Source organism: Leuciscus leuciscus, assembly GCF_965113295.1.
Source record: "Leuciscus leuciscus genome assembly, chromosome: 22".
NCBI lineage: Eukaryota > Metazoa > Chordata > Actinopteri > Cypriniformes > Leuciscidae > Leuciscus > Leuciscus leuciscus.
In genome coordinates, this window is record NC_138746.1 from 2,205,686 (window position 1) to 2,230,562 (window position 24,877).

The 24,877-nt window shown below is 37.1% G+C and overlaps 1 protein-coding gene and 1 long non-coding RNA gene across 9 annotated transcripts in view; one reads left to right on the top strand and one right to left on the bottom strand.

Moving 5' to 3' along the window:
* Nucleotides 1–7,380, bottom strand: part of LOC309486272 — a 233,032-nt gene extending 225,652 nt beyond the window's left edge. The window contains exon 1 of the long non-coding RNA XR_014201434.1: nucleotides 7,049–7,380. This is a non-coding gene — a long non-coding RNA (uncharacterized lncRNA). The remainder of the gene's footprint in view (nucleotides 1–7,048) is intronic.
* lyst (lysosomal trafficking regulator) overlaps nucleotides 1–24,877 on the top strand; it is a 112,303-nt gene that overhangs the window by 3,035 nt on the left and 84,391 nt on the right. For 3 of the 8 annotated variants that reach the window (XM_082153238.1, XM_082153240.1, XM_082153239.1), the window contains exon 3: nucleotides 16,470–16,561. In XM_082153238.1, the coding sequence (XP_082009364.1) occupies nucleotides 16,470–16,561 (92 nt within the window). Of the gene's footprint in view, nucleotides 1–353; nucleotides 477–522; nucleotides 904–1,191; nucleotides 1,983–4,677; nucleotides 4,960–13,145; nucleotides 13,207–16,469; nucleotides 16,562–24,877 lie in introns of those variants that run through there. The other 5 variants (XM_082153243.1, XM_082153244.1, XM_082153241.1 and 2 more) reach the window with 5 other exon arrangements.

The window sequence follows — 24,877 nt, forward strand, 5'->3', positions numbered from 1 at the left end:
CTAGACAGTCTGAGAGACATCTGTGCATTTAGGCTGAGATCAACGTGTGGGATTTTTGATTCGCAGCATCTAAAACACGAGCAGATTGACACGTAGAAGCAAATTAAGTTGTTAAAAACATGTTGGCCTAATGCACTTTGTGTCAACTGGCTTAACTAGCTTTTTTTATTCTTATTCTTATTTACTTTTTCTTAGATAAACATTACACTTAAATCAGATGTACATCAAATGCTATATATCGAATATCTTCATATCAAAAACATACACACACAACATACAAATATATGCCCGTATATACACAATACAGGCGTGTTTGACGTACATCTACTCATCAGAAATGACTAATTTAACTAGCGTTTTGAGATTGAACTGTGGAGGTGTTTGTTTTTACAGACTTTCTCTTTACTGAACCCTGAACTTCAACGTGAGACATCCGAGGAAGAGTCTTATGTGGGTTTTGGGTGTAGTTTCTGAAGGTTTCGGTGTAATTTCTGAAGGTTTTGGGTGTAATCATTTCTGAAGGTTTCGGTGTAATTTCTGAAGGTTTTGGTGTAATAATTTCTGCAAGGTACCATTGTTCAGACAGACAGACAGACAGACAGACAGACAGACAGACATTCCCGCCTTCATCAGACTGTTGGCCACTGTACAGGGTCTTGTCTTGTATTTATGTAAGCGAGTGGGTGTGTTTCTGTTCACGTGTGTTTGTGGCTGTGCGCTTTGCTCTCTCAGTTTCCGGCCGTATGGTTTCACCACATGACAGTTCTTGTCAACGCTAAACGCTGACACCGTATGACTAGTAAACCCTGTGTGACTGAAGACTGTGTCTCCTTCCCTGTTGTGATGCGGTTTCTGTTTATCCATCCAGTTGGTTTTGAATGATTATTTATTGTCACCCATCAGGTAAACTGCTCATTTATGCTTGTATGATGGAAGTTGGCATTATTGAGGATACTAAAACTAGATAAACTCTATGCATATAGCAGACTCGTATACCTACACTTACTATTGGTACTGTATAACGTTTGTACTGTATAGGGCCGGAAGATTAATCGGAATCCTAATCATTTCCTTCAATTATTATATAAATTCACAAAGATAAGAAATGCACACTTTAAAAAAAAAAAAAAAAAAATGCCACCTTTAATAATCTAGCATTATTTACAGTACAAACTTTGTCAGTGAACTATGAGGGTAAAAAAAGCCCTAGTACTGTATATCATGCACGCATTTGCATTTTCTCTATAAAATTCACAGTTTATCAATATGTGTATAACCAAAACACACTAACAGAGACTGTATCCCATAATGCAATGTACTTGACCTGACCTGACCGTTAATTTCCAGGGTGAAACATAAACAATAAGAAAAATCCAGTTTGAGCCATTTTGTATGAGATGAAGATAAGTTATGTTTATAATAATTGTTCTGTTTATTATGAGCATGTTGTGCAGTTTTGTAGTTTTCCCACATTGTGCTGTTATTGTTGTAGCTGTGGTGTGACTTTTTTGTTGTAGTTTTGTTTTGTCATAGTAATTGGTTTTGGTGTGAACATGTGTTTTTTTGTTTTGTTATAGTTATCGTCTTGGTGTGAACATGCCTTTAGATGTGAAAGTTCAGCTTTGAAGCATGTTGAGTGCGCAGATACAGTGCGGTTGGCAGAATGTGTTGGTGAAACCGAACGCTGGAGAAAAAGGTCATCCGTTAACTGGATGTGCTTCACTAACCACACACTTTTCCATTGCACTATAGGCTGTTATTTCATTGGATGAGACTTTCAACATTTCAGTGTTGCTTTAAATCAGTTGTGGTTTGCGTGAGATGTGTTTTAGATGAGATTTGATAGCGTAGATGTTGTTCGCTGACAGGATGCCTGCAGGTCTCACTTCTTGTTGCTTTTTATGTCTATACAAGTAGTGTTTCATTTGTACACTTTAGGAGAGAGGGTTTATTTCTCTACACACTGAATTGATTGATAATGGGTGAGTTTGTCATTTTCATTCTCATTTGTAGTCGTTCAAAGGTTTCATGCGAGTGTCTAATGTTAATGTGAAGAGTGCTGATGAAATAACGGGTTTGATGACTTGTATTCTCTTGTGGCGAGTTTGTCGAGCTGTGATTGAGAAGTCTCTGGTAGTTTAATCCGGTTTCCCTGTCAAGTCTGTCCATCAGTCGTCACAAGTGACATCTAGATACACTCTTCCCATTGAGCTTTAAACAAACATCACGTAAACATCACGTAAACCAGTTCAACCAAAAGTGAAAGTTGTGTCATGACATTTACTCTTCCTTATGCTGTTACAGAAAATGGTTTTAGGACACACAAAATTATCCAGTTTGGAGTTAATATGTGGAGATTACAGAGTTAATCTGATATTCTGACTGGCCAAATACTTTCGATCTTTACTTTGGCAACATTTGGGTGGTTTACGTGACTTTTGGGAAGTGCACATGTCTCCCAGTGTCAGTTCATCAGAGTTAATCAGAAACATGAGTTCTTAATATTTGCATCAACTGATCGATCTCTTCAGATCTTTCTCTGAAACGGCAGCGGTCAAATGTTTAGACACAGCGACTTCTTTAGATCATAAGATTTTTAATGCTGTGACTTGAGAGAATCATACTTTTTTTTTTGTTCGAAGTTTGTTAGAACCTGGTAGTGTGTTTCTCATGCAACTGTATTGCTCTGCTCTTGTGTTTTAAATCAACATCTGCAGAGATAAATATGCGAGTTCATTCTTTAACCCTTAAAGTCCTCCTGTAGTCAATAATTGTATCCCTTAAAACTCATCCAGGGTTCTCAAGTCTCACGCATTGGCCGTGAGACACACGCAATTCAACCAGTTCACACGCTCACACGCCACACTGTGTATTTCTCACGCTGAAAAGGCAATGCCAACCAAGTTGTCCTTATATATAAGGACGTTCGTTACTAAGTAACCAACAACATCGCGCGAACACACGTCATGATGGAGAAGGTAAGTTGGAAGAAAGCTCGTCTAACATTTTTAGGCTAGAACATTTAATATATAGCCCATCGTATACATTGTTATTGATGCAGTCAAAAACTCTACAACTACTTTGCAACCAGGCCAGAAGCTTTGGCTCAGTTTGGCTAGCTTACGTTATCTGAAATGTTAGTGGGTATGGGAAGGAAGGAAGATGTATTTCTTCATTTTATTTTAAATTATATATTATACTGTATTAATAGTCTTTCTAGTTACATTAAGGCTACATGTATTAAAGCAGAGTGCTCTGGGTAATATTTTATATAAGGAGTGTGTACTCTTGTGTACACACACACACACACCTTAATACTCTAATATGTCCATTTGTTCACAATGTCCCACCACACAATAAATCATTAGGCTATACCATTTCGACTAGACACATTCAAAATGCAAAAAGATTTGTTTTTCCAAACTGTTTGGAGCAATTTGTTATATTTTTGTAATTTTTTGTATATTTGTAATTTTGAAATATAACATTAAAGAGTATATTTGGATGTGATGAATTACTCTGTCATTTATCAGATTTACCAATTGTTATAATTTCAATTTGTGCTGGTTAATTATGAACAATGGGTAAAATTTGGGGGCGGGGCTCCATTAGGGCTCCTCCCCTAACCGCATGTGATCTCACTCCAAGCTTTTGATAAAACTTGAGAACCCTGCTCATCTTTGATCACCAAAATTATAAAAAAATTTAAATCACATATTTAAACGTTTTAAAATCTTCAAGTCTTAAAATATATTGAATGTAACTCGACACCCTTGCCTCATTTAGTATATGCGGTTCTATGAATATGCAAATGAGCCCCGCCTCCACTCACTCACTCAGCTCAGAGATCCACTGGTTGACGATCACACGTTGATCTGATTGGTTACAAGGTAGTTTGTGACGTCAGAAACACCAGCGATTTCAAAGCGTGTGTTTGAGACTGTCTTTGGTTCACTGCAGTTTTAAGGAGGAAATACTCAGCAATGCTGTCGACTTATGAAATTACACATGGTTTGTCTGAAAGCATATTAAAAACACCACATACACACGTAAACAACATTAAAAGCTGGATTTTCACCACAGGGGGACTTTAAATGCATGAATGTTTCAGCCATATCTGGATCTTTAGCGACCCGGATCTATATCTAACACTGATGGATCTCTACCTGTCGCAGAGTCCCGATATTAGAGTAACAATTACAGAAGGATAAAATAAAGCATATTTTGTTACCTTTTGAAGCTTGGAAGGGTTCAGTTTGAGCAGATGTTTTATACCATCATCACTGTCCTCTTCAGAGCTAATTTCCCAGCGCATTCATCTCAAACATATTCTCATTTTCAACATCTTCAAAATCAATATTTTGATCATTGACAGCTTCTTCTCCAGATCCACCACAATAGACACTAATATTTGATTGCGTTCAGTACTTGATCTGCAGTAAATCACTGAGCCATTTCAAGTTTTGCTGATGATACTTCCTATTCTTTTGTTTTCTGCTTCATCAGTGTGTATCAGACATTGTCACCTTCTGGAATAAAGGTGAATTGCACTTATCCAGTCATCAAAGATTCAATTATTGTTGACCAGAAAAAATATATACTTATACTGTTACACACCTATACAAATTTTACAAAAAATGAATGGAAAAACAGTCATTATTTTATAAATGTTTTCCTCATTATATTCATTATAATGAATTAATTGAGTAATACTAAGAAGGTTGATGTCTAACTTAAAAAAATGAATGAGGAGGAGGGTAGTGAATGACTTCCCGGGTCACAGGCGTTTCTAAATCACGTTTAAGCAATCGTTTGGTTCAGCATCCTGTGTTTCTGCTTTTGGAAACTCTAAACGTCTATCCTCTCCGCCGACGCCCCACTTTCGGCCAGATTGCACATTTTGCTCAGTGGATGGATGGTTAATTGACTCAACACTTGAATAATTCATCTCTGTCTCTGGTGAGTCACGTTCCTACCGCTGTCTTACTGGCTGTGATGTCATAGATGCACGTTGCAACTGTTGTACGGTTACTCATTTTTACCAGTCAACTATCGGTTTAGGAAAGTCTTTGGCTCAATGTTTACATCACACTCTTAAAAATAATGTTCTTTTTGGGCATAATTGATGGATCCATGAAGAACTTTTAACGTCCATGGAATCTTTCCATTGCACAAAAGGGTTTTCATAGTTGAATAAAGGTTCTTTAGATTTTTCTTTAAATGTTCTTCACACTAAGAAAAAAAAATGGCATTGCTATGAAACCCCCTTTTTTGGAAGGTCTTTAAGAGTGTTTGTACATTTTTATGTTCAGTTTCAGCAGCATTTGCTGATAACTTGATTAGTTTCCATAGTCCAAATATGCTCAGGTCATCTCAAATGTCTGCATTATTAGCAGGTTTTTGAACACAAATTCAAGTTCACTTTATTTTATTTAGTAAATATGTGACCCTGGATCACAAAACCAGTCACGAGTCGCACGGGTATATCTGTGGCAATAGCCAACAATACATTGTAAGGGTCAAAATTATAGTTTTTTCTTTTATACCAAAAATCATTAGAATATTAAGTAAAGATCATGATCCATGAAGATATTTAGTAAATTTCCTACTGTAAATACATATATTTTTTATAATATATATATTTTTTGTGAGTGGATGCAGCAATTTCGAGAACTTTAAAGGCTATTTTCTCAATATTTCGATTTTTTTTGCACCCTCAGATTTTCAATAGTTGTATCTCGTCCACATATTGTCCTATCCTAACAAACCATACATCAATGGAAAGCTTATTTATTCAGCTTTCAAATTATATATAAATCTCAATAAATACATAAAAAAATACCCATATAACTGGTTTTGTAGTCCAGGGTCACATGTATTTGACCATTACAAGTTTGCTATTAATGGTAATGTCACACAGCCTCACTTGTGGTCAGAGGAACTGATTGTGGTACAACTACGCCACACTGTTTTACTGTAGTACCTCATACCGCACATCTTCAAGTCACTGAACGTCACCTCACTGGCACGTAAATCGACAGGCTTCTCCGAGTTGTTCTTATTTCTGCATTTTACCATCCTGGTTCCCGGAGGAATGTGGAACTCAAAATTCTCCTCATGATGCTCATCATAAAAGCAAAGACCAAATTAGATCAGTCATTATTATGACCGGAAAAAAACATTACACAACAGTCATGCTCTGTAAGAACCAGGTCATATGGCACAAATGAACTGGATTTGGATATATATATCGAGCTTGAGAAGTAGATCCACTTCAAAAGGACAATTTCGCCAACTTTGGATATCATTGAGTGCATATACTTCTTGTTAGTACACAAATATTTCCGCAACTCTGTTTTACTGCAGTGTTGAGGAAAGTTACTTTTAAAAGTCATGCATTATAATATTGCATTACTCCTTGAAAAAAGTTACTAATTACATTACTTTTTGCGTTTCTTTTTTCTCATCTGGACTGGGCTTGCTTGTTTTGTTTTTTAATAACAACAGCCAAAAAAAAAAAAAAAAACGTTCTATTTTTACAAATGTAAAGGCACTTTCACGCCTCAGGCTAAGGGAAATGCAAATTCACACCTGACTTTGTTTCATAAGTATTTGTATTCTTTAAAGTCCCCCTGTGGTGAAAATCAAGCTTTTAATGTTGTTTATGTGTCTAAATGGTGTTTTTAATATGCTTTAAATCAAACCATGTGTAAGTTCATAAGTCGACAGCATTGCTGAGTATTTTCTCCTTAAAACTGCAGTGAACCAAAGACAGTCTCAAACACACGCTTTGAAATCACTGGTGTTTCTGACGTCACAAACTACCTTGTAACCAATCAGATCAACGTGTGATCGTCAACCAGTGGATCTCTGAGCTGAGTGAGTGGAGGCGGGGCTCATTTGCATATTCATAGAACCGTGTACTCTAAATGAGGCAAGGGTGTCGAGTTACATTCAAGCTATTTTAAGGCATGATGAATTCTTTTTACACGGAAAAAACATTTACATATGTCATTCTGATCATCAAAGATGAGTTTTAAAGGGATACTCCACTTTAAAATGAAAATTCTGTCATCATATACTCACCCTCATGTTGTTTCAAACCTGTATGAATTTCTTTCTTCTGCTGAACAGAAAGGAAGATATTTAGAAGAATGTCAGTAACCAGACAGTTTCTGGTCTCATTGACTTCCATAGTAGGAAAAAAAAAATACTATGGAAGTCAATGAGTCCTGACTCGTGGACCTTTCCCGATCCCATCCCCCGTCTCTCTCCCACCTCGCTTCCTGTCAACTCTCTACTGTCCTGTCCCAATAAAAGGCAAAAATCATCAAAAAAAAAAACAATATAAGAAAAAGAAGAAAAGAAAAAATTATTGAAGGTTTGCATAATATTCTGAGTTTGCATTTCACAGTTTTTTTTTATTTTAATTTTTTAGTGAGATGAGTAAATGCTCAAATTTAGTCTAGAACTACAACAAACCATCATGTTCACACAACACCACTGCACTTCTTTCTCACAATTTCTCTCCACATGGCGACAGGAGAGCTGTCAGTCAAAATAACTTGCTTTACTTATTTGTAAAAGTAACTCATATGTTTTGTTGTAAATTTAAAAGTAATGTGCTACTTTACCAGTTACTTGAAAAATTAATGATTACATAACTCAAATTACTTGTAATGCGTTACTGTATACATGCAAACTAGGGCTTAAGTAGAAATTGTATTCTCCACACATGCAGCTTTAACTAGAAATGTGTTGATCTTATCCTCAACATCAGATCTGTCTTATTTCATGTGCGAAACACCACTAGAAAAAACAAGAACTGCTTTTTGCATTTGTGCTTTTTGACCTCTTTGCAGTAGCAGAAGAAAAGTGGCACTTCTGCAAACCCACTGTACGTATTCTGTGACCAACTCGATTGAACTGTAACTAAACTTAACTGTGTGACTTCCGTGCAGCATGTGTGCCTGAGCTTGTGGAAATGGGTGATTTACAGGCAAAAAAAAACATGATCAATGGCAGTCTCTCAACCAGTAATGAATTAGTGCTAAAATTACACAAACCCAAAGAATTGTGAGCTGTGAAATAAACTAGTGCATTCTTAGAAAAGATGTGCTTTTGCATTCTTCAGTGTCTAAATGCAGTATTGAGCATAAATTATAGGCATGTGAAATTACTGTTACAGGTGCTGTTATTGAAAACTCAAACTATTAATATAATTGGTTTTGTTAATTGGAATAAAGCTAAAATAAAATAAAATTAGAAATGTTGCTTGGAAACTAACCAAAAAAAGATTAATCGATTAATCTTTTCACAGCCCTAAAAAAAAAAGATTAAGTGGAATGGAAATATTAAAACGACTAAAAATAAATATAAGTAATATTAAAAAGCTGATCAAAATATGAAATATGAAAGCACATGACAAAATTACTTCAAATGAAAATATAAAAAGAAACGCTAATTCAGAGTATTAATAAATATACTATAATAGGATGTAAATAATATTAAGATAACACTGGCTACAGGATAGCCTGATAGTCCTTAGTAATTGAGTTATGGGGCGAAAAATAAAATGTAGGCTTTTATAAAGTTGAATTGCCTAAATTCACTGTTAGAATGCGTTCGAGTTTGTTTGATTTAACCCGTTTTAATTTGTTTTAAAGGGCACCTATTATGCAAAATTCACTTTTACATGGTGTTTGAACATAAATATGTGTTGGCAGTGTGTGAGCAAAACCACCCTAGAAGGATAAAAATCCACCCAGTGTTTTTTTTTACAATCTCAATAAATCATAAGCACTGTCTCAGAATGAGCTGTTCTCAGATTCAGCGCAATGTGACGTAGAATTGCACAGGCCCCTCCCACGACTGTTGAGTGACACTTCAGTTTGAGCATAGACCCGCCCTGAGTGAGCTGGACACAGTCCGCCAGTGTTCGACGCTTGAGCAGCTGTAGACAAGAATGTCTCCTAAGCGATTGAGGTGTTTTGTTGTTGGATGTCAGAATGAACATATCAGTCTTCATTTACTCTCGTACTCTCGGATGGATCTGTACCAACTGTTCATGATCCAGATTACACTCTCCGGAGCGACAGGACTAACGTTACTGACCACGGCAGAAATGAAAGTGAGAGCGCGCTCTTTATGACAGCTCATCGAATAGTTTTACGGATTTACAGTGTACCAGTTTATTAAGCACAGACTGAAAAGGTGTGTATATATTTGTTTGCTGTTAGTTGTAACGAGTGTTTTGTGTACTTCGCTGTGTATGTTCCATCATAATGAAAGGGAGAGAGAGAGAGTTTATGGATAAGACTTTAATGCTCACATCTTATACTGTGTTTATTAGCTGTTCTTACAGTGATTCTCTGGAGTAAAACTAACGCTTCATCTTTTGTGTGATGTACAATAAACTTCATTGAACTCATCAGTATATTTTGGTCATCATTCGGACGAGGTCTGCTACAGCAGGCTTGTATTAATAGTGGATAAAAGCAGATGACAAATAAGTTATAACCATAATTAAGCTAAACTATACCTGTTTAATCTCCATACAGTATATGAAGAGTTCAGATGCAAAAGCCTCTAAGTGCCATCTGAAATTTTCTTCTAGAATGATCATTTTTATCAAGCTCGTATATTTAAGTTCAGTAATTTCACTTAAATGGCATTGAAAATCACCTATTAATTGTCATTTAAGTGAAATTACTGAACTTAAATATGCAAGCTTGATAAAAATGATCATTCTAGAAGAAAATGTCAGATGGCACTTAGAGGCTTTTGCATCTGAACTCTTCATATATTCTCTGGCTCTGTGGGCATTATTGTCCGACTCCGAGTCAAAATGAACACGCTACTGAGAGTTTCTGTTCTGATATTATCAGATGAGTTTGTCCTGACTGAAGCGCGAGCTCGTGAGGCTCCGCCCCCTGGGCCGGCAGCAGCAGTTAATTTGCATTTAAAGGGATACACACTAAAACAGTGCGTTTTTCTGAGCCCCAAAAAATGACAATTTAAACATGCTGGAAAAAAATATCTGTTGGGTATTTTGAGCTAAAACTTCACATAGATACTCTGGGGACATCAGAGACTTATTTTACATCTTGTGAAAAGGGTCATAATAGGTGCCCTTTAAGTATCACTTGCTTTAGTTGTGGTGGGATTATCATCTGTACAGTGATTAAAACCATGTTTTTATGTTGCAGTTCCTGAATAAATCACCAGCAAACTAGTTTTGCTAGTGCTCGATTTTTTTTTTTTTGCAAACCTCACAGAAGCTAATCAGATTCATTGACGTGCTTTAATTCAAAATACAGCTTTACTGGCAATATGCATATAGTGCATGCGTTAATTAAATTAGATTATTCATAATGAATCTTTGTGCTTCGATGCTTGAGAATCCAATGTAACCTAATGTGTCTGTGAGTCTAATGCGTTTACATTAATATCATCAATCCCGCTGCTGTTTTATTCATGTTTTGTGGAGTTCACTAGTGTGACTCTGACACGAAACACTACCCGTTCCTGTAAAAGGCTGTTTTTTCCCCAGTGAGTATCCAGTGACACTGTATCAGTGCTTGTATTGAGAAGTCCAGCTCTTGGGTCACAAGGACTTTGGGGAATTATGACCTGTAGTGACCTCCTGGAAAACACAAGTCTGAATCATTGCAGTCACAGGCTATGTTTCGAATATAGTACTAGCACTATTTTTTTTTCCATTATATGTGACCCTGGACCACAAAACCAGTCACATGGGTCAATTTTATGAAATTCAGATGTATACATCATCTGAAAGCTGAATAAATAAGCTTTCCGTTGATGTATGGTTTGTTATGATATGACAATATTTGGCCGAGATACAACTATTGAAAATCTGGAATCTGAGGGTGCAAAAAATTCAAAACATTGAGAAAATCTCCTTTAAAGTTGTTCATTTATGTTGGCGATTGTGCTGCATTCACTCACAAAAATAAATGTTTTATATATTTACGGTAGGAAATTTACAAAATATCTTCATGAAACATGATCTTTACTTAATATCCTAATGATTTTTGGCATAAAAGAAAAATCAATAATTTTGACCCATACAATGTATTGTTGGCTATTGCTTCAAATAAACCCGTGCCACTCGAGACTGGTTTTGTGATCCAGGGTCACATATAGTTAGTATATTATGTATTAGGGCTGTCACTTTTGTGAAAAAATCCTGTTTGATTTTTGAGACATAAGTGTTCATTGAATCGATTGTAAAATAGATTTTCCATGTCTAAAGACGTTTCCATTTTAAACGCCAAATATGGGCAAATCCACAGACAACTAACAGGCATTAGGACGAACGTAAAGAGGGCGCTTGAGACGCGCAAGTCAGCAATATTCCTGATGATTTATACAGGAGTGCAACATTCTCGAAAAACATTAAGCAGAGTGGACTGCCACAACATCAATGACTACGTTTACAAGCTGTCAATATTCGGGTTATGGTCGGGGTAAGGGTTTTTGGGTTTCTGAAACATTCGGAATAACCCGTTTACATGCGTGAGCAGAGAGAGTTACTCCTGTATACATGGAATTTGTAATCAATTGGCAATATCCCGATGTAAACGGCGGCGCACGGTTAGCGTCTGGACGTAAGGACAACCTTAAGACGCAATATGCGTCATTTCTGATTCTTCTTCCTGTATCCAAAGACAACAACAACAGCAGCAGCACGCGGATAATGAATAGTTCGGGGCAGATAGCGATCGCCTTTGTTTGCGCTTTCCTCCTCGCTCCAACAGTGTGGTGCTGTGCTGCGTCTCGCCATGCTTACCTCTACTTCTTGTTTACTTCCGGTATACTGCACGCGGGTTTTTGTATGCGCCGTCTCTACTCAAAAGACCAAGATTCCTTGCAAATAGAACATGCGCAGAACACAAATCAATGTTCCTTTTGATGGGGATATGCCGATACGCGTTTACATGACCAAATATTCGGGTTAGAAAAGGGGTACCCCAGGGATCATATCCGGGTTTTTAAAAACCGGGATATGAGCATATTCGGGTTTTTGCCAGTGTTTACATGGCCGTGCGCGACCAGGTTATTGCTAATATTCCGGTTTTGAACGGGTTATTGGCTGCATGTAAACGTAGTCAATGACAAACATCACTGCAGGATTCGACATGGCTGTGTTTACCATTAGAAATGTCAAACAAATTTCGCCTACTTGGGCGATTGTAAACCGTAGCCTGAATCTGTCTCTGTGTGCATGAGACTGTCTTTCTGTTTTCTGTATGCATGTAATACATATGACCTATAGGTAAAATTCAATATCGTACAAAGCGACCTTTCATTTTCAGTGTGACAGAAATTTGGTTTTGCCTTATTCAATCCGAATGGCAGAAATATATATTATTACCCCCAAAAATAAAAATGCAAACAGTTTTTACAACAGATTTGATCACTGCAATGTCAAGTCAGCTTTATTTCTATAGCACTTTATACAATACAGAATGTCTCAAAGCAGCTTTACAGTGATAAACAGGAAAATAATGATTCAATGATGCAAATAATTCAATTCTGCTGTAAAGCAGCAAATAGCAAATATTTATTTTTCAGCTGAAATCAGTCTTGATTCAGTTCGGTTCAATAACTTTGTGAAGTTCATCAATGTTGGATTGAGTTCAATTCAGCTCTAAAGCAGCTCAATGTGAATGAAATCTGATGTGGTCATGTGACAAGAGTTTAGTATAACACTGTTGTAGATATTTAAGGAAGACCTACAGTTTTGTAACACTTTTTTTTTGTAAGGGTTTGAGAGTGTTTGTGAGAATGTTGACATCATCTTCCTGCGTCACATGACACTTCCGTCTCAGGTGATTGGTTCAAAGAACCTGTATGTGTAACCATGAGTAAAGATGAAGTGAAAGATCCCTGTGAGCAGAGGAACTTTGTAAACCATGATGATCCGTTTGTTCAGTCAGACTGAACCTTGATCTGATGATTCTCTCTAAATCTACACACTAGTTACAGTCACATCCTCCCGAACCTTCTCGTTTCACTGTCCTTCTGTTCATCTTTTGTTTTCCTCTCTGTGTATCATCATCTTTATCTTCTGTTTGTCTCATTCCATCGGCCTCTTTCTCTCCCGTGTCCCGTCTTTCCAGCCTCTCGCTGTCCGTTGAGCCCCTTCATCTGACGTTCAGATAGTGGGACCCTGATTCTCTGGTGAGTGTCTGAAGCCTGCAGAAGGTCATGACCTCTGCTACCTTCAATAACCCTGCCTTGACACCTTTTAGACCACTAACAAGTTGAATGGAGACTTAATTAAAGTGTGTTATATGACTTGATTGAGTTAAAGGGGTCATGAACTGCATTATTTTATTATTTTAAATGTTTCCTGGGGTGCACTTAATAATATTAGTATGATTTTTGACATAAAAAATGGTCATAATTTAGAATAAAAGGCATTTTTCCTACCCTGATTTGAAGGGGCGTGTCCTAAGTGTAAACACGCACTGCTGTGATTGGCTGACATCTTTGCATATTGAAATAGCTAGTATTACACGTTACATTACATTACAAACTTTTAGCACGTTTTTACTATTACAGTTCTCAAGGTTTACAAATCGTGAAAAGTGTTGATTATAGCATTATATTCAGATCTATAGCATTATATTTAGATTGTGGCATGAAAGGTTGATGAAGTGATGAGCGTTATGAGTGCATGAATGAAGTGACCTCGTCATTGTATCTCGATTTCTGCACACTAACGAATGCTTTCATCATAACTAACAGTGCAAACACAATGTAAATAAGAGATTCGTTGATTCTAACGGGAGTTTTGGCAAGAGTCCAGAATTTTATTTTATTTTATTTTATTTTATTTTATTTTATTTTATTTTATTTTATTTTATTTTATTTTATTTTATTTTATTTTATGTCAAATAACTGTCATGTTATTTTTGTTATTTTATTTTTTTATCCTGTCATGTTATTGTTTATTTTATTATTTTATTTTGATCCTTATCATGATAGTTTATTATTTAATTATTTTAAATTTTGATCCTGTCATGTTATTGTTTATTATTTTATTTTATTTTAACCCTTTCATGATAGTTCATTATTTTATTGTATTATTTTATTTTATTTGGACCCTGTCATGTTATTGTTTATTATTTTATTTTCTATTGATCCTGTCATGATATTGTTTATTATTTTATTTTATTATTTTATTTTATTTTATTTTGACCCTGTCATGTTATTGTTTATTATTTTATTTTACAATGACCCTGTCGTGTTATTGGACAAGTTTGGTGAGCTTCGTCCCTTCGCTGAGGTAGTGTGTGATTTGGTCATGAAGCTCTTTCAGATGTGGATGATATAGTGTGGTTGTCTGAGGTGACTGAACACTTAAACTAGGAAGTGATTTGTTTGTATAGAGCTGTTGAAGCTGCTCTAGTCTGTAGGAATCAGCAAAGGAAGGACATTTAGTCTCTGCTATAAACTCAAAACATGATTATGCAGACATTTTAATCAACGATTGATAATGCCAAATCACAATATCACCTGAATAATGCAGATAACAGACAAATGCTGAGAAAAGTGCTATTTTTATGCACATTTTCTTTTGTTTCTGGGATGATAAATGACTTTGATGTTTTCCTGATTTTTGATTTATACAAAAAAAGAGCAAAGCATGTCATTCTGCCATTTTTGCATATATTTTTGGAAGCCGGTTTTGTCTGTCGAATGGTTTTGTGGAAGCTGTGGATTAGTGAAGGGCCGTAGCAGTGTGTGTGTGTGTGTGTGTGTGTGTGTGTGTGTGTGCGTGTGTGCGTGTGCGTGTGCGTGTGTGTGTGTGTGTGTGTGTGTGTGTGTGTGTGTGTGTGTGTGTGTGTGTGTGTGTGTGTGGAGTCTGACAGCTGGAGGATCAGTCAAAGCTGCCGTCAAATGGAAATCCTGAGAGGATCAGACATTCCTTGAGTTTCATTGTGCCAGACTCTGATTTTTGATTTGATCATTTAAATAAATTTTAATTAACAGTCAATAAATTTTGCATAACAGTAATGCAAAAACAAAACAAAAAAAAGTCTCCATGGTGGTAAAATAGCCCAATTTTTTTTTCTTTATATAAATATGTATTTTATTTCTTAATAATAATAATAACAATGTAATAATAATAATAATAATAATTTAAATGTTCATGTATTAATATTATTTATTATTATTATTGTATTTTATATATTTTGGGGTGTTGAAATATGACGCGCTCTTGACAGGTTTCATGATAATAATAATAAATAAAAAAATTTGGTTTGAAATATGGTATTAAATCTTGACCAGTTTTGTGAGATTCTTTCTTATTAGTGTTATTTTTTTATAATTATATAATAATAGTTATATCAAATAATAATAATAATAATTATTATTATTATCTTCATGCATTAATATTATTATTTTTTATTGTTGCATTTTATTTATTTATTTATTTATTTTTATTTGGTTAAAAAAATTATATTAAATCTAGACCGGTTTTGTGATTCTATGCAAAATAGTCTTAAAAGTCTTAATGGTCCTAAAATAATAATAATTATGATTATTATTTTTATTAGTATTATCCACTTCATTCATTCATTCATTCATTCATTCATTCATTCATTCATTCATTCATTCATTCACTCATTCACTCCATTCATTCATTCACTCACTCACTCACTCACTCACTCACTCACTCACTCACTCACTCACTCACTCACTCACTCACTCACTCACTCACTCACTCACTCACTCACTCACTCAGGTTGAAATATGACCCTTATCAAGTTCTTGACCGGTTTCTTGAGATTCATGGGTTTACGACAGAGATGCTGCCACAGATCATGCAGTTTCTCCAGCAGCTGTGGTGTGTTTCTCTGCGTTCGGCCTCTTACTCACTCGCTCATGTGAGTGGAAGCTGCTCCATGTAATGTGATTATTCTGTGTCTGTTCCAGTAAATGGAGGCTGGCAGGAGAAACAGAGACGTCTTTGGATGTTTTTTGTGCGCTCACTCACTGGTCGAGTGAATGGAGGGGAAGTCTCTATTGATTTAAAACTGTCCAAACACAATGTGTGTGTCTCATTTTCATACGTTTGTGTAGAACACATTTACAAAGGACATATTTAAAACAAGATGTTATTGTTCATTTGAAATGAGTATTTAATGCACTTCTAATGTTCACATTGCAGATTATTTGATGCACTTCTAAAGCTCACATTGCAAAGCTCCCTTGCATGCCAGACCATTTTGTGGCACTTGCTCAATTCAGCACTATTACAATGTTCAAAGTCATGTGTGTTTAATCAAACTCCTAACTTATATATTAAACTAGTCCTGCACTCGTCTTGTGCTACACACGTGAATGCTTCCTCAAAACCAAATGCAAACGTCTAGTTCATCAGTGCAATCTCTTTCATGACTGAAATGTTTGTTGTTTTCCTCTGATTTCAGGTCAGTCTTCAGTGCTTGGAGAGTTTTCTGTGCACGTTTCACTGTGTGCGACACCTCAGTGACCCGAGAGGAAAAGATGCGCTCAAGTTCTGGTAAGCTTTTTCATGATGAAACACACACCTGTGTGTTTAAGTGTCTTTTCAGTGTTGCCTGCGTTTAAAGCAATAGTTCTCCGAAAGAATAGTGAGAATTCTGTCATTTTGTCATGTGGTTATGACCTTTAACGCCTGTTTCACACATACTTCGCTTGCTGTGCGTATTGTTTTCCGTACCCATGTCAACAGGTTAGAGCTTTCACACACACTGCACACGGATGCGGTCCGGCAATGCGTTCCAGGTGCGGTGTGTATACAGCAGTGCAGAGAGCGTTTCCGCACCGAGTCTATTTCTGCTGTGCTGCACACGCTGAATTAAAGTGACAGCGCATGGTTCGTGGTCAAAATGAACACAGATTGTCATGAAAATGTAGTAATCTCACTATAAATGCATTTAATTAAATCAAATGTAGTAATTTTACCATAAATGCATTTAATTAAGTACTACTATTTTTCACAGTCATCTTTTTACTTCGTCTTTTTTTTTTTTAAGCTACAGTATGTAATTTGTTTCGCCGCTAGGGGTCGCTAACCTCAAAGGCGTATATTGATGACGCATAAGCATTAAAGGAACACTCTACCGTTTTTTCATATTAAACTTTGATAGCCCTTAGCTTAGCCCAGTTCATTCATTAGGGACCAAACAGTGATGAAGTTAGAAGCGACCAAACACCTCCATGTTTTCCCTATTTAAATACAGTTACACGAGTAGTTACACGACCAAGTAAATGCTTTTGAATTCTCTCGCTAATGTTTTGCGTTTTGATACCAAGAAATTTGACGTACTCTTGCAAAATGAGCAAACAAATTAATTTTTTTCATCACCATGTCCCTTTTATGGAAGCTTGTTTTAGCATTTTTAAAGATAATTGCGACTTTTTATTTCATAATTGCGAGTTTACATCTCATAATTCTGAGTTTACATCTCAGAATTGCTTATTTTTATCGCGCAATTCTGACATCTTTTCTCAAAATTGTTAGCCTGGCTAACGTCAGACCTCGTCTCATTGAGATGTGGTCTGGGAACCACATGTTCATTTTCTCGTATTTGAGGCGTGGTTTACGAATGCCCAGAGCCGTTTATTGGGCGCTACGATTGTCTATCAAATGCGCCTGTACGTAGCTCATAGCCAATAGTTTCAATTATACCAGATGACGTATGTAGAGCGACAGAAATTCGACGAGGAAGAAGACGATGGGTCAGAGATTTATGTGTACACGATGGCGTTCAGCAACTATTGCCGTTTGTGCAAGACAAACATGAGGGTAGAAGGTATATATGGACACTATACAGTCTTGCTGCTCCCTCCCCGTTCTGTGATTGGTCCCCTGGCTGAGGCGAAAATCTGGTCCATGGAATCCAGGCTGCCTAGCAGCGTGAATAAAATCGCGCTGCGCGCAAGGCAGCATGGGGAAACCCAGGCTACAAAATTGTGCGATAAAAAGTCGCAATTACCTTTTTTATTTTTTATTCTGTGGCGGAAACAAGCTTCCTCACCCTTTAGGGTCTCCATCCTGCATCTTTTTTGAAATAATTTCCGCACAGATCAGATTAAAGTCCTTGATCAGTGTATTTTGTGTCATTTATCTGAACGCCCAATTACAGATCCGGTCTCAGTGGGTTTAACCTTGTGTCTAAATAAACTCAGAATCATAGCAACCAGCAACTAGACCTCACGTTAATTAGCATTGTGTTGAGAGAGAAGCTGATCGTTTGAGGCGAGCGATGAAAAGGCTTTCTTTGTCTGGCCGAGTGGCTACATGCCGTGAGCTCAATTAAGTGTGTTTTCTCAGCTCCTAATCTTTATCTCATGATCATGTGCAGTTCCTGGAACTTTAGCCGAGACAAAGCTGATGTCAATGCATTAGCCCTCTCTTATTGCGTGCGATTATTGCATATTATTGCCTTCAAACCTTTCAGAACTTTTATCTCAGTTGAGCGAGATAATAAAGTAATTACTTTGTTAAAGGAATAGTTCACCCAGAAATTAAAAGTGGCTTGATTTATTCACTCTTGTGTTGTTCCAATCTTTCCTGATTTTCCATACATGAAGAAGAATTTTTCATAAAATTCAAACTCATAACTTGATAAACTGTCCCAGTTCACCAGTATTTTCAATCCTCCTCCACTTTGACAATAAAATGGTAAAGTGGAGCAGGATTGGAAATACTGGTGAACTGGGACAGCTTATCAAGTTATGAGTTTATTATTAACTTGCACAACAATAATAACGATAATGAAATGGGAGTGCAGTGCAATATATACTGTAACTATGTACAGTATATATGGCACTGCACTCCCATTTCATCATTATTATTTATTATAGTGTGTTTACGTCACAAAATGCATTTCAGAATCAAATTCTTAGATTTGCATATTAGCATATGTTGCAAACAAACAAAAACGATACTTCAAATAAACTATACTGTCTACTATTGTCCCACTATGACAATATTACATAAAAAACAATATTGATATTTCTTAATTTTTCTTTTGACTGAGATTAACACTTTACAATCAGGTTCCATTGGTTAACATTAGTTAAACTACATTAATTAACATCAACTAACAATGAACAATTGCTTCTAAAGCTAATCTTAATGTTAATTTTAACATACACTATTAAAACGAAAAGTTGTTAATATTATTTAATGGACCTGAGATAACATGAACAGTTGCATTTTTATAAGCTAATGTTAACAAATTATTATGTAACAAATATATTGCTCTACACTGTGTTTCCATCTAAAGTTGCGATTTAACTTGTGCACAAAATTGGAATTTTGCACAAAACATTTGCGAATAAAGCAGTGTTTCCATCCCATGTTTTCAAGAGAACAAAATCATCACTTCCTGGGAAATTGGTGCAAAATATCTGTAATGAAAATAGAAGTTGCTGCAATCAGGGAAGAAACTGTGGCTCTCTTTTCCTCCATCATTAGTTACTTAATTAGGTAAACGCTGTCATGAGGTTTTTTGTTTGTTTGTTGCGCATCGATGGATTTATTCTATGAATGTGAAAAGTGTATCTGACTCAAATTAGCACTCGAGTTTTTTTATGCACATTTTTTAGAATTTATGTGCATCTTTGCTTTAAATACAGTTGTTGTTTTTTTGTTTTGTTTTTCTTTAAACATAAATTCACATAAAAATAGGTGTATGGAAACATGGCTAGTGTTGGATCATGCATTAACCTTATTGTAAAGTGTTACTGACATCTTAATGGGATTGTATCCCAAAGCCGTTCCAAAGCTGTATGACTTGCTTTTTTCTGTTAAACACAAACAAAGATATTTTGTGTTTTTTTGTTTGTTTTTTGTCCATACACTGTATTTGGACACCAACATTTTTCAAAATATCTTCTATTATTTTCCGTTCTATGTTCTATTGCACAGCGGTAAGTAATAGGATTGTTTCTGAATCCGACAAATGGCAGGTTCACCTTCTAAGCTTTACTACGAGATCTAATTAATCCAAGTCACCCCCGGGCTTGACCAGAAGTTTGCTTCCCAGCCTGCCCCTGTGCGGCCATGTGACATCACATGCTTTCATGTGATGCACTGATCAACTCAAAATCTGGAAGGCTTCCATCTGAAATTCCAATTTAATGGAATTTACGGAGCAGGACAGAAAATTCAGTCATTAGTGAAGCATGGAGGCATGCGGACGCAGGCTTGATTCTTGCGCCTCGTTTGAGACGGTTTACCACGACCACGAGTGGAATATGTGGCTGAAACACTGCGGATGATGGTGGAGGGTTTGAGTTCCACTGAAGGCTGGTTATAGGAGGTACGTCGGCTAGAATAAGTGTGTGTGTTTCTGGGTACTGTAGATTTAAAGAGGCGTGTCTTTAATGCACCATCGGTGTGTGTGTGTGTGTGGTAGAGCCGCTGTGATGTAAATCATCTTAAAATTGTATTTGTATCCTAAAATTGTTTATTTGTGTGTATCATACATATACAGTTGTGGTCAGAATTAATGGCACCACTGGTAAAAATGATAAAAAATGGCTGTAAAAAAAAAATCTGCATTGTTTAAACTTTTGATCTTTCATTCAAAAAATTTGCAAAAATCGAACCTTTCATTGGGGGGGGGAACATTTATTTCATAATAATCACATTATGAAATAAATGTTTTTCTCCAAAACACGTTTGCCACAATTATTGGCACCCTTTTATTAAATATTTTTGCAATCTCCTTTTGCAAGATAACAGCTCTGTTTTCTCCTATAATGCCGGATGAGTTTGGAGAACACCTGACCAGAGATCAGAGACCATTCATCCATACAGAATCTCTCCAGATCCTTCATTCCCCCATACAGAATCTCTCCAGATCCTTCAATCCTCCATACAGAATCTCTCCAGGTCCTTCATTCCTCCATACAGAATCTCTCTGGGATGGCCATTGCAGAAGCTTCATTTTATGCTCTGACATTGACACATTTTTGTGTTGATTTTGAGTTTGTTTTGGATCATTGTCCTGATGGAAGATCCAAACACGGCCCATTATAAGATTTCTAGCTGATGCCGTCAGGTTTTGATTTTTTTTTTTTTTTACAGCCAATTTCTATTTTGTGAAGCTCAATAATCTTTTGCTGCACATCAGAACTATATTCTTTGGTTTTACTCATTGTGACGGATGATTAAAGGAATTTGGCCTTTGTGTTTCCTCATATTTAATCTCCTGTGAAACAAGAAGTCATAGCTTGACAATTTCATGTTTAGTCACCCTGGTGTGATAAATAAAGGTAAACATTAATGGGAATATACTTCACAGATATTTTACTCGTAAAAAATTCTAGGGGTGTCAATAATTGTGGCCTATTTTTTACAGCCATTTTTGATCATATTTACCAGTGGTGTCATTAATTCTGACCACAACTGTATATGTACAATGTATATAGATGTGTGTGTATATATACAGCGGCTCTACTATCTATCTATCTATCTATCTATCTATCTATCTATCTATCTATCTATATATATATATATATATATATATATATATATATATATATATATATATAATACAAGTACAGCTGTTTGTCCTTACCGTAAAGTCTCTTTTGAACTTCACTAAGCGAATGTGCATGTGCTACTTATACCAGCAACAGATAAAGGAGCAAAAGATTATTTCATTCAGACTGTACTTTGCTGTTTGGTGATTACAGCATCAAACCACAATTACAGCATCAAACCGACGTGTCAGAGGTGAATATATGCAGGTTATAAAGCGTTTCAGTTTCATCTCATCATGCAAGCGCATGTTATCACTTCAAGAAAATCAAATGGAAAAACAAAAAGCTTGAGAAAATATTTACATATGATTGTACTATATAACAAATATAGGCTAATGCTGCATGAATCATGCTAAATATAGTCTGAAAATTCTGGACATTTTTGTCAAAAAAGCAGTGAATTTTGAAATGGAAAATGTGCTGATATAAATATGTAAAAAATTATATTTTCATTGTTCTGATGTGAAATATAATTTTGTGAAAATATCCTTTTTCATTTATTTTAGCATTTATTCTTTTGATTTTGTAGTGTAATATGATGGATGTTTATTGAGATCTCTCTTTATGTCTTCAAAATGATGGTTAAATCAGTGTTTGGGAATGCTTGCGCTTCTTGAGACTGTTTGTTCTACTGACTGTGTTTAGGTAACGTGAGACGGCTGAAGCGCGTCCAGCGGTTGATGTGGTGGATGGAATAACTGGTTGATGCGATACAGTACGCTTGAGTCAGTGTCTGATGACAGGATCTGCTGTCCCTGAAGCCTAATCTTGTTGCATAACATCACTGTAGTTCCTGTCAGGCCTCACATAGTCATACAGGGTTTTTCATGGGTCAAAAATGGTCTGTTATATTGCATTTACACTCCAAGATTTACTGCACTGATCATTTGACATACAGTATCAGTAGGGCTGCACGATTCATCGAAATGAAAACGCACGTGATTTGGCAAAGGCTGTTATTATTTTATGCACAGCTGATCGGTAGTAAATGCTTCTCCATCTGAACACCAGAGGGCGTCTCACACACACACACACACACACACACACACACACACACACACACACACACACACACACACACGCCAAATCATCTGAACACCAGAGGGCGTCTCACACACACACACACGCCAAATCATCTGAACACCAGAGGGCGTCTCACACACACACACGCCAAATCATCTGAACACCAGAGGGCGTCTCACACACACACACACGCCAAATCATCTGAACACCAGAGGGCGTCTCACACACACACGCCAAATCATCTGAACACCAGAGGGCGTCTCTCTCTCACACACACACACACACACACACACACACACACACACACACACACACACACACACACACGCCAAATCATCTGAACACCAGAGGGCGTCTCACACACACACACACGCCAAATCATCTGAACACCAGAGGGCGTCTCACACACACACACACGCCAAATCATCTGAACACCAGAGGGCGTCTCACACACACACACACGCCAAATCATCTGAACACCAGAGGGCGTCTCACACACACACACACGCCAAATCATCTGAACACCAGAGGGCGTCTCACACACACACGCCAAATCATCTGAACACCAGAGGGCGTCTCTCTCTCACACACACACACACACACACACACACACACACACACGCCAAATCATCTGAACACCAGAGGGCGTCTCACACACACACACACGCCAAATCATCTGAACACCAGAGGGCGTCTCACACACACACACGCCAAATCATCTGAACACCAGAGGGCGTCTCACACACACGCATGCCAAATCATCTGAACACTAGAGGGCGTCTCACATACACACACACGCCAAATCATCTGAACACCAGAGGGCGTCTCACACACACACACACGCCAAATCATCTGAACACCAGAGGGCGTCTCACACACACACACACGCCAAATCATCTGAACACCAGAGGGCGTCTCACACACACACGCCAAATCATCTGAACACCAGAGGGCGTCTCTCTCTCACACACACACACACACACACACACACACACACACACACACGCCAAATCATCTGAACACCAGAGGGCGTCACACACACACACGCCAAATCATCTGAACACCAGAGGGCGTCTCACACACACACACGCCAAATCATCTGAACACCAGAGGGCGTCTCACACACACGCATGCCAAATCATCTGAACACCAGAGGGCGTCTCACACACACACACACCAAATATGCCCCCGCCGCAGAAGTACAATAACACACATCATTCCAGGAAATCCCGATTGGGCATCATCGCTGAAGCTGAATAAACAAAAGATTGAAATTCATTGATTGATTTATTAAATGTTGTCTTTTGTTGGACAAGAGGTTCATAAATGCTTCATGTTTGGAAAGATTTCACTGAATCTGTCAATTACTTCAAAACCCATTATAATCAGTGAAGCTGTCTACGCTGTGCAATGAATCTCTTACTGATTTTGTGTTTATACTTTGTAACTTATAATTAAAGGATTGATCGCGAGCCTGTAGAACTCTCACTGAACAAATCTCTGCCGCTTTGAGCGGTGTTGAGCAGATTCTCACTTCAACACCTCTGATTGGCCGTTGCGTTCACATGTTCAACTGTGTCTGTGATTGGCTACAAAGTTCAACGCTGCAAAAACACATTGTAAATAGAAACCTTTGATGCTCTTCACAGAAATATTTTCACTGCAGAAAAAACACTGTCATAGTCTGTGTGCGTACCATAGCAAGGCTCGAAATTGCAACCATTTTGGTCGCATATGCTCCTGAAATTTAATCTGTGCGACCTAAAAATATATTTGGGAGCATTTGTGCGAGTGTAAATAATGGTTGTGGTGCGACCTGTTTCCATTTCTCTACTAAGCGTTCGCAAATTACGGCACAGTGTGTACCTTATGTGCGCTGATACGCGGTGGCCGGACCATCATTCCATCCAATGTTACATAACCAATCAAACTTCATCCTTATGTTCTTAACTTTAAAGCAGATTTTAGATTGGCTAATATTAGCTGTCAATCACTCCCATTTCCAATCACTGCGCTCTGTTGTCACGTGACAGGGAGCTGACTACCGCGCGAAATTTAAAAGGCCACTTTGACGTTTACTTGACTGACAGGACAGCTGTTTCGGTGGTTGCCTAGCAACATAAAAACCGCAGCGCACTGCTCGTTCTGTGTGATCAAACCTGAAAAACGTGTTTGGTGTGATCGGCTCCTAAGAGAGAAGATGAAACGAACGCTGACCGATTTCTTTTGTAAGCCGTCACCTAAAGAGGTGGAACACGCCAATGCTGATGGT